This window comes from Corylus avellana, chromosome 5 (assembly GCF_965113065.1).
Source record: "Corylus avellana chromosome 5, dhCorAvel1.hap1.2, whole genome shotgun sequence".
NCBI lineage: Eukaryota > Viridiplantae > Streptophyta > Magnoliopsida > Fagales > Betulaceae > Corylus > Corylus avellana.
Window position 1 is genome coordinate 22,826,693 of NC_142494.1, and position 17,456 is coordinate 22,844,148.

At 36.3% G+C, this 17,456-nt stretch overlaps 2 protein-coding genes across 2 annotated transcripts; both read left to right on the forward strand.

Annotated features, from left to right (window-relative positions):
- The first annotated feature begins 1,405 nt into the window (after nt 1-1,405).
- Nucleotides 1,406-4,321, forward strand: LOC132181438 (glucan endo-1,3-beta-D-glucosidase-like). The gene has a single exon (XM_059594651.2). It carries the CDS (start codon nt 2,077-2,079, stop codon nt 4,144-4,146), a length of 2,070 nt encoding a protein of 689 aa, XP_059450634.2. The 5' UTR covers nt 1,406-2,076; the 3' UTR covers nt 4,147-4,321.
- Nucleotides 4,322-7,923: 3,602 nt separating this feature from the next.
- LOC132183247 (eukaryotic translation initiation factor SUI1 family protein) lies at nt 7,924-16,360 on the forward strand. The gene is made up of 9 exons (XM_059596650.2): nt 7,924-8,134; nt 9,205-9,316; nt 9,980-10,170; nt 10,298-10,392; nt 10,477-10,908; nt 11,691-11,799; nt 14,124-14,772; nt 15,287-15,422; nt 16,095-16,360. The coding sequence occupies exons 1-8, from the start codon at nt 8,000-8,002 to the stop codon at nt 15,406-15,408; spliced, it is 1,845 nt and encodes a 614-aa protein (XP_059452633.2). The 5' UTR covers nt 7,924-7,999; the 3' UTR covers nt 15,409-15,422; nt 16,095-16,360.
- Nucleotides 16,361-17,456: the final 1,096 nt, after the last annotated feature.

Below are 17,456 nucleotides of genomic sequence, written 5' to 3' on the forward strand. Positions count from 1 at the left end.
AAAGTTTCTTTAATTAATTTTCGTAAAATAATTTTTCTTTTTTAAAATCATATATCATTTTTTTTTTCGTAAAATGATTTCTCTTTTTTTAAAACCGTGTATAATTTTTCGAGTTTTTGAGTTTATCATTTTCAAATCGTCAGAGTTCGTAGGACAGCCATCGCACCTCCGTCGGGCCTCTTACTGTCGGAACTCAAACTTTTAAGTTAATTTTTAAAAATATTTTATATTAATATTTTTTTATGTTGCGAATAAAATTAAATTTTATAGATTAATATAATTTAAATGAAAACATTTTCTTACGAAAAACATTTTACATCAAAATAAACGGATCGAGCTTTAATATATTCTTTTTTCTCTCTCAATGGTTTTTATTTTATCATGTAGGTAATTTATGTGTACAAAATTCATGAAACAATTTCAGTAAAATAAGAATCTCATATTGTGGTGTTCATGTGACAGATTTGCATGAAGTGGGAAGTCACGTGGATTCCTGCTATTCAGACTGCTCCAACAAGTATTAGACAATATTGGGAATTAATATTGTCTTAATTAATAATTGTTAGGAGTATGGAATTGGAAGGATACAGTTTGTTATATAGTAGGTAATTAAATAATAATGATAAAAGTACGTTAATTCTTGTACTATTTATATGTTCATTGCTTGTCAAAAAAGACCCAAACGGGAAATTCGTGTTCTACCAATATAACCAACCACACATGTTTTATTTTGTGATGCTGATTTTGTCCTTCGAATGCAAAGGAATCTATAACCTCCCGAGAGTGTCACATGCACAAGAATTGTCTCACATTAATATACATATTTAGACACTACTTTAAGCATTTAATTATTAGAAATTTTGTTCAAAAAATTACATGTTCACGATAATGTGCAGCTTTAACAGACCCTATCAACCGTTCACAAACTAATATTTATAGCGCCATGTTATTAACACTCTTTTAATATTTATATTTTTTTAAATTAACTTAAAGGCTCTATATATATGTGTGATATAGAGCCTTCTCTTCATGTCCAAAAAAAAAAAAATAGAGCCTTTTATTTTGGAAGGATATAGGTTTATGATGTCTCATTAATTAATTAAAAGAAGAATTTAAAAGTGTAATTTTGCTCAGTATATAATGAATGTTTCAATTTGCTTTGGAATCGCAAAACATTATATTATATAAGACGTGGCACTGTTTGTCTGGTTCTCTTTTCGTGTTCAAAAACGGACGAGCCAAGTCGTAGGTTCACTTTTCTAAACGACAATCGCATGTCGTATCCCAGTCAAACGACAGGTCGTCTGATTAATTAAACGCTGTCGTCTTCCTTTTCAATGTGGTCTCACGACCGTTGAAAGCGCACTCCCGCCGTTGGAGACACCCCGTCACTTTTTGTGAAAGAAAGCACTCTACGGCTCCCAAAGCATCAACCAAAAGTCCAAGCCTTCAGACGGGCCACAAAGGTCCCTAACATCATTTATATTTTTTCGTTAAAGTGAAAAACCCAAATTTGACCCGTCCCAAATTCCCATCCATCCTACTGCGCTCTCACCCACCGGCTCTGTGTTTTCTGTTGCTTCGGTTCCGTAGACGAACTGCTCGACGAAATGCCCAGCTCAATCGGGTCAACCTCAACCACTTGGTTTGCAGCTTTTGAATAAGACAGGGCTGCCATCCATTAATAGTTGAGTTAAAATAGATTTCAATTATTTAGAATTAACTTTATTTGAATATTTTATCAAAAAGAAAAAAAAAAAAAGCTTTATTTGAATATTTGATATGTTATATTGTAGGTGTTATCATGGTATCAATTGTAGTCTATTTATAGACTATTTTATTAATGAAAAATAAGAAAATGAATTAGACTATGTCTTTGTGGTTTGTATTCGGCTCAAATTAGATTCACTTGTGAAATGTTTCCGCCCTAATCGGAGTTCATTATCAATACCATTTCCATTCTCATTTCCACCTTCGTCCACTGTTCATCATTTCATCAGAAATTGCCCATCAATAAAACACCTCCCAAGCACGATATATATAAGTCTTCCATTAGTTAGTTCAAAACCTGCAATCATGGCATTATCAATTTGTTTCTTTCTTTTCTTGTCCCTCTCCTTCTGGTGTAATGCATTAGCAGCATCTCATGGACAGCCATCCACTCCATTTCTCTTCCCTGTAACCAAATCAACAGTAGTTCCAAATCCTCTGCGTTTCTTCTCACCCCGTCTGCTCTCGGCTCCTCTTCCGACCAACTCGTTTTTCCAAAACCTTGTTGTCGGAAAAGGTAACGAACCCGAATACATCCACCCATATCTCATCAAATCTGCCTCCTCCTCTCTTTCCCTTTCCTACCCATCTCGTTTGTCCAACTCCTCCCTCATCAGCCAAGTCTTCGTCCCAGATCTCACCATCACTTCCTTGAACAAAACCAGCCGATCTGCCATTCCAAACACAAGGCATAGAATCTCTTCCTACAGTGATCTCAGTGTCACTTTGGATCTTCCTTCCAATAATCTCCGATTCTTCCTCGTTCGAGGAAGCCCTTTCTTGACCTCTAGTACTATCACTCGCAGGACTACACATCTTTCCATTTCAACCATCCATGCCATCCTCTCGTTATCTTCCGATGATTCTCTCACCAAACACACTGTCAACCTCAACAACACCCAGACTTGGCTCTTCTATACTTCAGCGCCTGTAAGTTTCACTCATAGCATATCTCAGATCATTTCCTCCGAGTTCTCTGGAGTCATACGGTTTGCTATCTTGCCGGATTCCAAGGAAAAACACGAGGCAATACTCGATAAATACAGCTCATGTTATCCAATTTCAGGCCATGTGGAATTGACTAAGCCCTTTCGTTTGGAGTACAAATGGAACAGAAAGGGAAAAGGACAGCTGCTGCTGCTTGCACACCCTCTCCATAGCCAACTATTGTCAAGGAACGCTGTCTTAGAGGGTTTCAAGTACAAAAGCATTGATGGTGATCTAGTGGGTGTTATAGGAGATTCATGGGCGTTGAAACTAGAACCAGTTCCAGTGACTTGGCACTCCATTGGAGGAATTAAGAGGGAACACTTTCCTGAAATTGTTTCCGCGCTTCGCGAAGATGTTGATGCACTGAATTCAACAACAATATCAACATCAGCATCATATTATTATGGCAAATCAGTTGCAAGAGCAGCGAGGTTGGCATTGATTGCAGAGGAAGTGAAGTTTCCCAAGGCAATTCCACTGGTGGCGAAGTTCTTGAGAAATGCAATTCAACCTTGGTTAGATGGAAACTATGGTGGCAATGGGTTTTTGTACGAAAGGCAATGGGGCGGTCTTGTCACTAAACTAGGATCCAATAGTTCCTCTGAGGATTTTGGGTTTGGAATATATAATGATCATCATTTTCATTTGGGGTACTTTGTTTATGCAATTGCAGTGCTTGCAAAGATTGACCCTGCATGGGGGAGGCAATATAAGCCACAAGCTTATTCGCTCGTGGCAGATTACATGAACTTAGGCCTGGGATCATCTTCCTACTCGTATTATCCTCAGCTTAGAAATTTTGATCCCTGGAAATTACACTCCTGGGCTGCAGGGCTGTTTAATTTTTCGGACGGCCGAAATCAAGAGAGCACTAGTGAAGCAGTGAATGCATATTATTCTGCTGCATTGTTGGGATTGGCCTATAAAGACAACCATCTTGAGGGCATTGGGTCAACACTTGCTGCTTTGGAAATTCTGTCTGCCCAAACATGGTGGCATGTGAGAAAGGACGACGACATGTATGGGGAAGAATTTACCAGGAAGAATAGGGTGGTGGGCATTTTGTGGGCTAACATGAGGGATACCAAGCTATGGTTTGCTCCGGCTGAGTGGAAAGCCTGCAGGCTTGGAATTCAGGTTCTTCCTATATCACCAATCACAGAGATTTTGTTTCCTGACGCTGGTTTTGTGAGAGAACTTGTTGAGTGGGCATCCCCGTCTTTGAGCTTGAGTGGAGTGGGAGAAAGCTGGAAGGACTTTGTCTATGCTTTGAATGGTATCTACAACTACACAAGTGCTGTAAACAATATCAGGAAGTTGAAGGTACATGATGATGGGAATTCCCTTTCCAACCTTTTATGGTGGATTCACAGTCGAAGGAGGTGAAAATCTGTCTTTAGAGCCTCAAAACAATTTCTTAATTATCTCTCTCCTCCAGCTCCCCTGGATTGTTGTACTTGAGTTCATCAGGTGAAAAAAATAGGTGTCAGCTTCATTATTCATCATTACTGGTTTAGTCAGTTTAAATTGGTTGGCTGTAATGAGATGGAGTTCAATAAAATTGTAGTCAGTTCAAAGCTACAAGTCTTTGTCTATATTGATTATGCTAATCAATTAATTAGCTTGTTTTAGTATTTCAGATGCATGTTGAGTTTTATCAAATCTTTTAGGCATGAAAATTTATTTGCAAAGAAAAAGAAAGAAAAGAAACAAATAGAACTGCAGAATTGTGGTGCCGGGAAAACTTATGAGATCACTTGCTTGATTAATTTAATTTGTTCTCACCCAATTTTTTTCTCAAATTACTCTATTTCCACAAAACATCTTCATTGACTTTTTCTTGGTTTATAGAAAACATTTTACAAGAAGAACTTTTAAAATTCTTATAGGGGAGATCTATCGAACTATCTTCTTGTCTGAGTGCACGTTCTTGTTCTGTGATTCCCAAGCGTCCACCATCTGGCTATATTATAATTCAACAAAGCACACCTTCCAGAGAGTTGACGTAAATATATAAAAGAAATTAATATAATGCTGGCGTAGATGCACTAACCAGCCGGGAATTCTTATTTTGAAAACCAATGAGATAATAAAGCCTAGCTAGTTGCTTCATAGAGAATTGGTCCTTCAAATTATTATGCAAGTTGAAATTAAATTACAATGAATCTAGAGTTGTTAATATTGACTATTGGAGCTCGTTAGAAGCATTTGACTTCAGATTTTGTTAAAGGAACCCTTATTTGACTATCCATCGTCTTTGACCATAACCTAACCTTTTGCTTAAAGGCAAGGCCATGTCGTGTACTTACCTTTGTCGGACAAAACCCGGACCCGTTTTAGACTTTGACTTTGCCGGTGGACCTAGTCCTAAGAAATTGTTTGCACTCAAAGAGATTCAAATTTTATACCAGATGGAGATGCCACCAAGACTAAATTAAGCTCTTACCGCTTAAGCCAACCCTTATGATTAAATAAACTAAATTCAATTTTCTGCCCAACTATATTCAACCCTTCGAATGACATAAGTTGGCTGATCAAATGAATAACTATTTATGTTAAGAGGCCTGATCAGAACTGGAAAAGTCTATTTTTTATTGATAGAGACCATTGATTTTATTGCTATGAAAATCAAGCTACGCCAGCAGATTGGACAGCATAAACAAAATCAATTTTCTATTTTAAGTTTGAATTTTCATATTGAGTAAAAGTCTGATCCTAACGTCAATACAAGCCAATCAGTGCAATCACCGATTCTTTGAGGTGGGTGGCCAAATAATAGTCTGCACAATATAGCTAGTCAGCGTATCAGCATAATATTTTCGGGTCGAATTCCATCATTTTATTTATTTATTTATCTTATTTATTTTTTTTGTGTCAAGGCAATTTTGTAGCCAATTAATGCTAGCCGTTGGATTGTCATCGAAATGCTAGATAGCTATCAAGACAGGTTTCTTTAATGAAATATAAACTGGACAAGTTTCTTTAATTTAAAAGCTGATGGAGTATTTTCAATATAATATTACTGCTGCTAATCTAAACCATCCCTACAGTGATGAATGTGGAGGGAAATTTTTTATGATACGTTTATTTCCTTGTATATTAAGCATTAAGTTGGCGAACACTACTGCTGGAAGATGTCTCCTCTTTCTCTCGTATGTCTGAAGATGGTTAGGAAATCTATTCTATTTCTTAGAAGCAGTGAGAGGCAAAAATTAATTAAGAAGAATGCCAAAAAAAAAAAGCAATCACAAATACAAGATTTATGTGGTTCACCACTAAGAATTACGTCCACAGAATTTCAGTGAAGTTTTACTATTTTCAAGAGAGACAATACAAGAAACGTCAATAATGCTAGAGTATATTTGAATGGCTTTAAAGATAGGGATTTGATTATGATTTGATCACTATAAATTAGGGGATTTGATTAAGATTACATTTATGTGTAAGCTCTATAAATAGAGCATTTTGTATTGTAAACAAATCATTCAATAAGAGCTTAATGTAGCCCTTTGGGCTTTATCTATGAATGTAGGTCGTTGACTGAACCACGTTAAAATCTGTCTCTTATTTATTTTATTTCCGCAATTTATTTATATTTCTATTTCATTATGAATTCTATCAAATAACACATCCGTACGAAATCTCATAGTTAGAAGTGACCATAACTAAAACCCCCAATTGGGTCAACACAACAAAATGTGCCTTCACTCTATGTACTAAGCCTGAAAAAAAAACCCTATTTAAACTGTATGGCTTCCATGTCGAAGCAAGTTGGGTGCGAACCGGGTCTTATACAAAGTCAGGCTCCACATAGCCTAACAAAGACTCCTCGCCTCTTGATGGGTCCCGGTCAGAGTGTATGAAAGACGATGAAGAGAATAATTCAAATAAATTGATAATCTTAGAATGAGAGTAACCATAATACAAATTTCCACTTGGAGTCGGACAAATACAAGAGTATACGACAAAATAATTTCTTACCTCCCTTCAACTATATATAAAATGTAGTTACATAATAACTACTACAACTAACGCATACCACTAACAAGATAACAACCCTCCACATCTTCTATTACAAATTTACAACTACCACAAAAGAAAAGGGATGCAAAACACTTGGGAGTTTTTGGAATTAGGTGCTAATTTGAACGAGGAAAGTCGTTTGAATGCCGTTCAAATGTGCCATGTTAAACTTGATCTAAATTTGCCATTTGAACAAGACACAAACTGTTCGAAAGAAGACATTCTTCATGTAAATTAGATACATCCAAAACGAAAAGCAACGGGATTTAGGGTAGGAAAACCCTAGCCACACCTCATTTCTCACAACGCATTCATCCATAAACCCTAGGAGAGAGAGAGAGAGAGAGAGAGAGAGGAGGTTTTCCACTTGGAGGGCTGTTAGGTGTCCCAAAGATTCTTTCCAAAATCCTTTCCAAATGATGTGGTAAATACTATTTTTCCTTCAAATATTTTCAAAGGAGAGAGAATAAAAATTTTTTAAGGAAAAAAAAAACTTACCACATCATTTGGGAAGTATTTTGGAAAGAATTCATTAGAATGTCTAACATTATCCTTCCCCTTGAAGGAGGGATTTAAGGCTATAAGAATAATATTCCTAAACTCTTATCTTGATTTCATGAAGCTAGCATGATGCACAAGTTCGTTTTCTTTTCGGAATAGTGTGCGTGGGTGTGTTAAAAAGAAACTCTAGCGTGTTTTGGGTTGGTTTTTAGAAGCTTTTGAGAGAGACTTGTTGGACAGACTGAAACATGCTGATTAAATTGCATCGTCTATCATTGTGTTTTCTTCATAAATGACTTATATATATATATTGTAATCAATAATAGTGGTATGACATAGCCACCAGTAAAAAAATGATGAATATGTGCATTCTAGACTAGTTAATTGTAGCACAATAACTTATAACAACAATAATACTAAAAAAGTATTATTTATATGATTAAAAAATTTAATCGGTTAGGAATCACCACGTATCATGAAGGAGGTCGGATCCTCAATTTTCTTCTCCTTATACGATATGTAAAGAAAAAAAAAAAAAAAAAAAAAAAAAAAACTCAATTTACTATGCTTAAACAGTTACAGAGTTTCTTACCAAAAAAAAAAAAAAAAAAAAAAAATTCTCTCTCTAAATTTACACACCGCCATACTTCTTTCCGGAACTTTCCTATCCCTCAACATCCCTACGCACACACAGAGACTGAGAGAGAGAGAGAGAATGTTCAAGAAGGCAGTGGAGGCGAAGTCACACCAAAGACTGTCGGGGGCAGACAGGAAGAAGCTTAGACGAACCGTCAAAGACCTCTTTCGTAGAGCCTCCGATGCCGATATCGACACCTTGCTTCCTCCCAAGGTTTTTTATTTTTGTGGTTGATTAGAATTTTGAATATCCTCTGGTAGTGAGGTTGCGCTTGTTGGATTTGGCATCAACTTTGTTATCTTTTTGAATGCTTACCGTGACTACAAAATGGGATTATTCTGGTTCTGAATACTCATGTTATTATTCAATGTTCGTGCCCATACGGTATGCTAAGTCCAAAAAATTAGGCTACTTGGTTTTGGGTGTTAGTAGTGTATGTAAATCGGATAATTTTGATTCTGGGGTATTCATGTTATTGTTGTTGTTTGTTTGTGCCATGCCGGTGGGTATGTCCGAGCGGAAGTTCATTTTGTTATGGATATTACCATTTCCGTATATGGTGTAATGGGTTTGGCTCAAATTGTGGCTTGTACATTTCTAATGACAATGGGGCATGTCTGGATATGCCATATGAGTTTTATAATATTATGTTAATGAACTCTTAACATATAATTATATGCAATTTTATGTTAAGAATCATTTTTTGGTGCATTTCAAGTAAGCCCATTGTAATTGGATATCCCTGTTGGGTAAAATCCCGAATACACGAACCCGCCCGCAAGAACCATGTATTAGGTAATTGAGGAGACTTGAACAGTTGACCTCTTGGTATTACACCAAACGGGCGACCATTCGAGCTAACCCTGACAAGCTTTTTTTTTTTTTTACGCTTCAAAACATGATATAGTCTTGGTTTCTATGGACTCTAACCGAAGTTATAGAACTTCAGACTCTGAAGAGTATTACTATCTAGATGGACAATGTTTAAATAATTATGTGTCCTGGTCAATGCTATCTTAGCAAAGTAGTAATGCTTTTTCTTCCTGCATATTTGTAGTTGTAGATCCAATTTTTGATTGAAAACATGTTGCCTCAAGAACAAACTCTTTTTTTTTTTTTTTTTGTGTGAAGAGTGAAGGGAAAATGATAATGTTCAAGATTGATTGCCTTTTTTTTTAGCATAGTTTTTTCATGTCTTCAGTTCCCTTTTCTTTATAGGAACTGAAAGAATCTATTAGTTATGTACTAATAACTGTACTTTTTATTTAACAATTATATATCAGGCAGAGATAACTGTTGCAAAGTTTCAAAATCGAGTCCATGTATATGGTGTAGAAGGAGGATTCCCTATGTTTTTTGATGTTGATGGGCGAGGCAAAGAAATATATCCCACAGGTATTTGACCAGTGTCAATAACTGGTTTTGTTTTCTTTCTTTTTGTTTGTTTTTCGAATATCTAACATTACCTCAGTGATCATTTTTCTTGTCCAATATTAGTTTACTAATGACGCAGTTTAAAGTGTAATTGCTCTTATATAATCTGTTTTTCTTGGATGTGCTCATCATTATGATTGCATCAAGTTGTTGGATTTATTGTCTAGAGACATGAGTGACACACTTTTTAGTTGGTGTGCTTTCTCTGTTGCGAACCTTCATTGAATACGGAAAATATGTGCATCTATAGTGAGGTTATATGGTCCTACTTTTAAAGTGTTATGAATTTCACCGGAGAAAGATGGTAAGAAATGAATTGCGTTTATAACCTACTACAAAGTGAAGGATGAGATGGGCTATAGCTATTCATCAAGGAATAATGGTGATGGTTGCTTACTATGAATGAACTACAACTTGGCCACAATTTTTGCTGCTACACCAGAAAATAGGATGCATTATTTTTTACTTGAATAGAATAGTATGTGAACACTGGGAAACATAATCTCCTGCTAAACTCACCAATCGGTGCTGATGAATTGAAGAAGTGTTATGTCAAAGTGATAAAATGTGTAAAATGCTTTTTGAAATATCTCTGCTGAATATTGATGTTTTTGCTGGATGCAGTCTTTGCTCTCTGGAATGTCCCTGAACTCTTGCCTGCTTTCATGCTGAAAGGGGGTGAGGTTTCACGATTTCTCATTGGAGGGGCAGATTTGATGTTTCCTGGTATTAGTGTACCTGCTGAAGGTTTACCTTCATTTCTAGCTGGGGAACCATGGGCAGTTAAAGTCCCTGGAAATCCTGCTCCAATTGCAGTAAGCATTTTTTTTGACTCTTTTTAAATTTTTTTTTGGGAAATTAACAAAATATGCTTTCATACCAGCACCCGGAAAACTCTATCAAAAAGTAAGTTATATTTATATATGATTTATCTTGCTGCAGGTTGGGGTGACCGCTATGAGCAGCACTGAAGCCTTAAAAGCTGGTTTGCGTGGGAAGGCATTAAGAATCACTCACTATTATCATGACTTACTTTGGCAAGTATAGCTGGAATCCTGAATTTGAGACTGATTTAGAATGTAAACGACTTTATGATTGACTTCTTGTGGACTCTTTTGCAGGGAATCAGTTGAGGGCCACTATGTCCCGAATGCTGGCTTCTTAGAAGATGTTGTATTTGAGGATCCTGCTATACTGCAGTCTTGTCAAACTTCTGAGTCATGTGAAGGTGCTATTGATGCTTCTAATGGTCAACGGAATGGCAATGATAACAACGAAGTGGGTGAACCTGTTGATGTAACTGATATCCTGTCCGAACATAATCATCCTTCGAGTTCATCAACACAGATTGATGTTGAGAATGATACTGCTGAAGAAGTAATTGCAGACATTGGTGATTTAAGGGTAGGAAATAATGTTTCTTCTGAGGAATCAAACGATCAACACACTCTATCTACTGAGGATGTGGACAGCCTTTTGGATAAGTGCCTTTTGCAGGCCTTGCATACAACAGTTAAAGACAAAGACCTTCCCATGCCTGGAAGCACACTATGGTATGAAGGATGCATATTTCTTTTTCGTTTTTTTTTGACTTTTTTCTAGGGTTTTTTGGGGGCTTGTTTTTGTTGTTTGGGGGTGGGGGGGAAATGTTTTAGCCAGTGAGTTTAAATTTCTTGCAATCTTGCTATTGGTTGCTACTTTATCATCTGAATGTATAGACTGAACCCACCGTGTGTTAGTTGCAGTTTCCAGTGCAAGCTGTATTTAATTTTGCAGATTAATTCCTTATTTGCCAAATAATTGACGACAACCTCATCACTATGAATCTTATATCACTCGTTTTTTGTTTGTTTGTAATTTTAATGATAGTCTATAGTGCTATGGTCATTTAGGAAAATTCAAATGTGTGGACCACTAGAAATGTATGAAAGGTGGTCTATCCTTTCCACTTTCCAGTGAATTCCAAGTGCAAGGAGTTTGACTCTGCAGGGCTGTAGCCTGGTTTTCATTTCTTAAAAAATTGGTCACTGTATTACCATGTAGATATCATGTCCTCTATGATGGTTGTCTAGAACCTTTTTTTCAACTAAGAAAGGTGGGGAGTGGTAAGAATAAAAACGAATACTTTGGGGTTGGGAGTAAAACAGGCTTAAAATATGGAATTGCCTCATGTGGTACTGGTATATGGCACTTTGCATGTTGTTAATGTATTCTTGTTCTCAAGATCAAAAGTGTTGCCAGATTTCCATATGTAGTTATTACTTCATTAGGTCATTGTTTGTAGTGTATCTCTCCTTAAATATCTAATAGTTGCTGCTGTTTTATTGTGGTGTAGGTCAAACCATGTACTGCCTTGTAGGCCTTCAGGAATCACTTTAGACATCAAGAAATCATCCTACAAGAAATTATCAAAGTGGTTACAAGCTAAATCATCCATGGGACTGGTGTGTCTCCTACTGCTTCCCTTGAGTTATTATTTTTATTTCCTCTTAGAAACAGAGTGCTTATAAGGCAGTTTTAATTATATAAAACTTGGAACTTCATAGTTTGTGTTCAATGATTTTACCAGTGGAGTCATGTGATGTGTTGGGATGAAATTCCAAATCTGTCATTTTGGTTTTGCTAAAGGGGTATGATATCTGAAACGTGAATTAGAATTCTTCTTGATTGCAAAGTCCTATCTACACAATGTGCATGCTTACAGTTGTGGAAGTCAATAATGCGCCAATTATTTGGTCATTTTGTTCCACATCGTAAGAATTTAAAGTACTAGGTGGGAGCTTGTGTAATATTGTCTTTTACCTTGAAGTCTGAGATATTGCTTTTGTAGCTATTTGTTTTGTTGCTGTTGTGAGTGTATGGATTTATGCATAAGTGATACATTTGCAAGTGTGACCCAGCTAAGTTCATTGCTTCTTTGTCATGTGATGATGCATGCATGATGACTTGGTGAGAAGCTGAATTTTTTTCTTCTCCTTTTACTTTCTTTTTGGGTTATTTATTTTTAATTTTTTTGGGGGGGTGGGGCGGGGTGCTTGGATGTGGAAAATTGTAGGTAAGCATTCCTAGTAGCCTTACCAAAATAGCTTTTTGGTGAAGCAAACTGCTGAAAAAAACCAAAAAAAAAACCCCCATCAGCCTCTTCATTTTGCTGAAATTTTTTTCGAGTATGAACAGTTCTCAGCAAATTTGCTAAGCATTGTCTACTCACCAAAAGAATAAAAAAAAAAAAAAAAATTCGTGACGTTCTCTCTCCTTTTTTTTTTTCTCTATTTCGTTTACTCTCTTCTCTCTTTCCTTCTCTCGCATGGAAGAAGCAAGAACACCAAAACCAACCAGTGAAGTCCTCTCGTCCCACACCGTTGTACCAAGCCTTGGGCAGCTACAAAGGCCAGCCACCGACCTCCTAGCCCACCACCACCACCACCACCACTGACAATAACAACAACCCATCAACGTCATCTGGCGCCGGTGCCCGTGCACAAGTGATAGGACCCATGAGTTGCACCATCTACCACAAGACCTTCCCCAACTGGCATGCCTTGGGGGCCCACAAGTGCTGCCACTACGATGGTGGGCATAGCAATATCAAGTTTGACCTTCTCCAAGGGTGGTGGCTCGAGCCATGGGTTTGACCTAAACCTGCCGGCCTTGCTGAGGTTCTGGTCCGAGAGGACAATTCATTGGCTTTCGGTAGTGGAGCAAGAGGTGTTGTCTCTTTTGCCAACAAAGAAGCTCCGTTTGTTCTTGATGAGTCGGGAAGTTATTGGATTCCTCTCAAGATTTATTTCTAGATGATCTGGATCACAAAGCTTTCAATTAATTATTATTATTTTTTTGAATTCTCTTTAAAATAGTTAAAATAGTTTTTGTTTAGAATAAATAAAACATAAAGAAATCTTTGAAAAAAAATATTTAAATGGAATAGTGAAAGTGAATAGCTAAAATGCTTAGGTTGATGGGGGTGCTTTGAAAAAGTGGATAGCTAAAATAGAGAAAGATGATTTCTTTTTTTTTAGCTATTTTGGCTAGTAAATTTGTTGAGACTATTGTGATTTTGTGAATGCTCAAAGAAATAACAAAAATGTAGTGGATAACATGATCAAGATAAAATGGGAAGTGGATGTAGTAGGTAGGGCTTTAGAAGCTACAAGATGTGTGATATGATAGTTATTTACTGGAACCATTAGTATGCAACAATGCAACCACAAATAGGAAGTTTTAGAGGGTATGACATTGTGAACTCTAGATCTCACTTGATACTGGAAACATGTGTAAACAACCAAGTTAAAATGTTAAAAATATATTGTTAGCCTCAACTTTTCACTCTTCTTTTTGAAGAATTGTGCTTGAGATTTTTGTAATAATTTGATAGATCTCTTCCACATTTTGTTGGTTTGATAGTAATAATAAATTTTGGGAGGAAAAGAATTATGGTAAATTGAGCTCAGATAAATATATATATATATGCTGATCTTTATGGCAATATATATTTTTGACGATCTGTTTCTTTTGAGTTTGTAGATGAACCCCATGCTCTTCTCTACTTAACTATTCTCGTCTCAAAAGCCTTCAGTTAGGGGTAAAAGTGGTTGATGACCTTGTTTTGTGAATTAACAGTAAGTGAATCCAAGAGAGAGACAGGGTTCTATATTTTAATATTCGAGGGCCTGTTGTGTGTCATGCTTTCTAGTTATTCTCACTAATAATTGTTTAGTGAACTGTTTACTTATCTCTTTCTTGCTTTATGATGATTCTACATGGTCAGATTTCTGTAAAAGAAGACAAGTACAAAAAGGAAGTTATGCTACTTTCCATTAACCGTAAACATTTGGATTACTCATCCTTCAAGCCTGAGAAACGGCAAGTAGAGAAAAATGATCAGGTCAGTGATCATGCTGCTGCTAATGAAAGCCGGTCAAGTAAAACTCTTGAAGTGGCAGAGATCTATAAACCAAGTGTACATGTCAATCCCATTTTTGCTTCTGTAGGAGCTGATGTGGGAAAACTTTTTAGTGCCTCAGAAGCCACCGAAATTGTCTTCAAATACATTGAGAAAGAAAATCTGGTAAAGCCCACAAACAAGACTATAGTGGTACTCGATGCAATATTGTGTGATGCACTGTTTAAGGGGGCTATTAAAAAAGGATCAACATACCCAACAGAAATTCATAAAAAAGATGTAGGGTCAGCATTTATAAGCCGGATGCAAGCTCACCACGTTGTGACAAGAGGAAGTGAGTCAATTGTTCGTAAAGGTGCTCTGAAAGCAATTCAGATACTGACAGAACGACGGCAAGGTAACAAGAAGGTTACTAAACTTTCCGGGATGGAAACATTTTTGATGGATGCTGAAGCCTTGGCATCTGCGCTTCAGAAAAAGTTTGCTTGCAGTACATCAGTGACAGAATTACCAGGTATCTTATCTTATCAGTCTTGATAATATTGAGAATATCATGTTTGGTGGTGGTTAACACTTTGTAGACAGTGAGATGTTCCATATTCGATTTTCTATTTAAGTGTTTTTGTTCATTTGGGGCAGAATTCGGCACAAAGCATTTTAAGGAACTATATAAACTTGTAATTTTGTGGAAATCTGTTATTAAACCTTATAGTGCTTCCACTTTCTCTTCTCTTTGAACTTATCAAAAATAAATAAAAAATTCTATTCTCTTTGAAAGAATTAAGACAAACTTCTTTTTATGTGCAAAATTTAGTGACTTGATTTTTCTTTATATCCAGTCACTACAGCTCATCAATATTGTGTCCTAATATTTGATCTTGTAATTCTCAGTGCCTTCATCTTTTTTTGTTTCACCTCAGGAAGAATTAGAGACTTGTTTCTTGACTTCTCATCTTATGTGGCAAATGCATTCAAATGAATACATATTTTGGTTGACCTTAATTTGGACAAATTTTCTCTCTTTTCAGGTAAGAAAGGTCATGAGGTTTTGGTGCAAGGCGGCGTGATTGATGACCTAGCAAAACATCTGATTGAACAGTATGGAATCCCAAAGAGATACATTGAAGTTCTAGATAAAACCAGGAAATGAGATGTTGACAAATGGTTAGTTTTCTATGTTATCATCCAAGTTTACGTGCGCATAATCAAATGGATTTCTTGTGTTGCAATTGATTTCTCTCCATAACAGAATGCTGTGGTGACAAGCTTGATCTTGGGTTCTTGTGCTGCATGCATGATGCTATCTATTATTTTTATGCATATGTTGTTTCAATTCTATAGTTGGCATTTGTCAATCAATATAGATCAATGATTCTACTCAAAATCGTCATTACCCTTTGGTTTATATGTACCATCATCAGTAGAAAGGTCTAATTATAAAATACTGGTAGCCTTGTATGCCTAATAATGTTAGAATCTCTTAGTAGGATATCTTTTGTTTACCGGCATTGGCTGTGCTGGTAGTTTGACACTCATAAGATGATGCCTTTCTTCCAAGCTAGTTTCATTGCGATTCTTCTAAGAATTTTGTACAAGTGTCTATGTGCTTGCTTGAATCTAATTCTTACATCCATTGTTGTGTAAACCTTACAGTTAGTGAAATGGTTGGTTGTTTTGTAGTGCAATGAATTGTCTGTTGTTTGTGTGGTAAGCATTTCCCAGATATTTGATATCTTTTAATATTCATGTAAAAGAATTAGTACCGGATATGTCCTACAGAACAACATTCTTAAAAGGTAAATGTATTGATTCAAAATTTGAACATTTTTCTTTCAGGTGAAAAAGTGAGGTGGTGATTGGGAGTGTGTGATGTGATAATCTGACACTGCCTAGTAAATGTTTTATGTTTTTCTTTATGCTTGCTGCCATACAAAAGAAGAGAGGAAAATGAAGAGTAAGAGGTGTACAAGGTAATTTGCAAGAGTTCTATCATGCCAAAGGTTTAGGAGGTAGCACATTTTGAAGCTAATAAGCCATATCTCATTATGTTAATACTCAATAGTTTTATTCTCTTGGTGAGTAGTAGCAACTTTTTTGCATTAGCTCGCTTTCCATTAACAACCAATCCCAAAAAGAAAAAGTTTTAATAAAGTTTCAATAAAGTTTTACGTTACTTGTTAAAAAAAAAAAAAAAAAAAAAAGCATCTGGCCTCCTTATTCGTCTCTTCCTGACTTGGAAAAGAAAATAAAATGGACAAGCGAAAAAGCCCAGCAAGTAATATTCCCAATCGACTTGAAGCTGGTTGGGTAAAAGCATTTTCTTTAAGAACTTTTCTTGAAAAACATTTAATTCAGAATGACGAAAATATTCTTGAAATATTTCTTTATAAAATTGAACATAAGATAATCTCTTCTTCTAATGGAGGGCTGTGTACGATTTGTTGTTAGCTTTGTAAAGTGAGTTTGTGGTTTCAAACAATAGAGATGAGAGAAAATAGGGTTTATGTGATTGGTATCCGATTAGGACGTGTCGGGACCTAACCGAGACTTGACTAGGACCATGTTGGGACTTGGTTAGAACATCATTGGGACCTGGTTGGGATTTTGTCAGGACTCGGTTGGGACCTCGTCGAGACTCGACCTGGACATAGCCAGGACTTGGTTGAGACCTTGTTGAGACCTGATCAGGACTCGCGGGACCTGGCCTGGTCACTGTCGAGACTTAGTCGGAATATTTTCATAATTTAAAGTTTAATATGATTGAATGAAAATATATATAAATTGGTTTTTCGTACGTTCCAAACATTGGAAAATGTTTTTCGCTGAAAACATTTATTGTCGAAAAACATTTTACGTTGAAAAACATTTTCATCAGAAGATTTTTGAGAAGGGAAAAGTGAAAGAAGGGAATAAGTATAATTTTTATGGGAAATGAAAGGAGCATAAGTATATGGCGTCCTAGGTTGAACAAGGTTGTACGCTTGATACCCTAGGTCAAGCAGAGTTGTATGCTTGGTACCAACGCTTGATGTCCTAGGTTGAGCGTGGTTGTACATCAACATGCCCAAGCCGAATGAAGATTGTTTATTCGACAAAGGTCCCATGAAAGGAAGTAGAACAAATTACACAATTGATCATCGCTTTCGGTATCAATTATATGTTTATATATAGTAGAGTGGTATAGCATGACATGTTTTC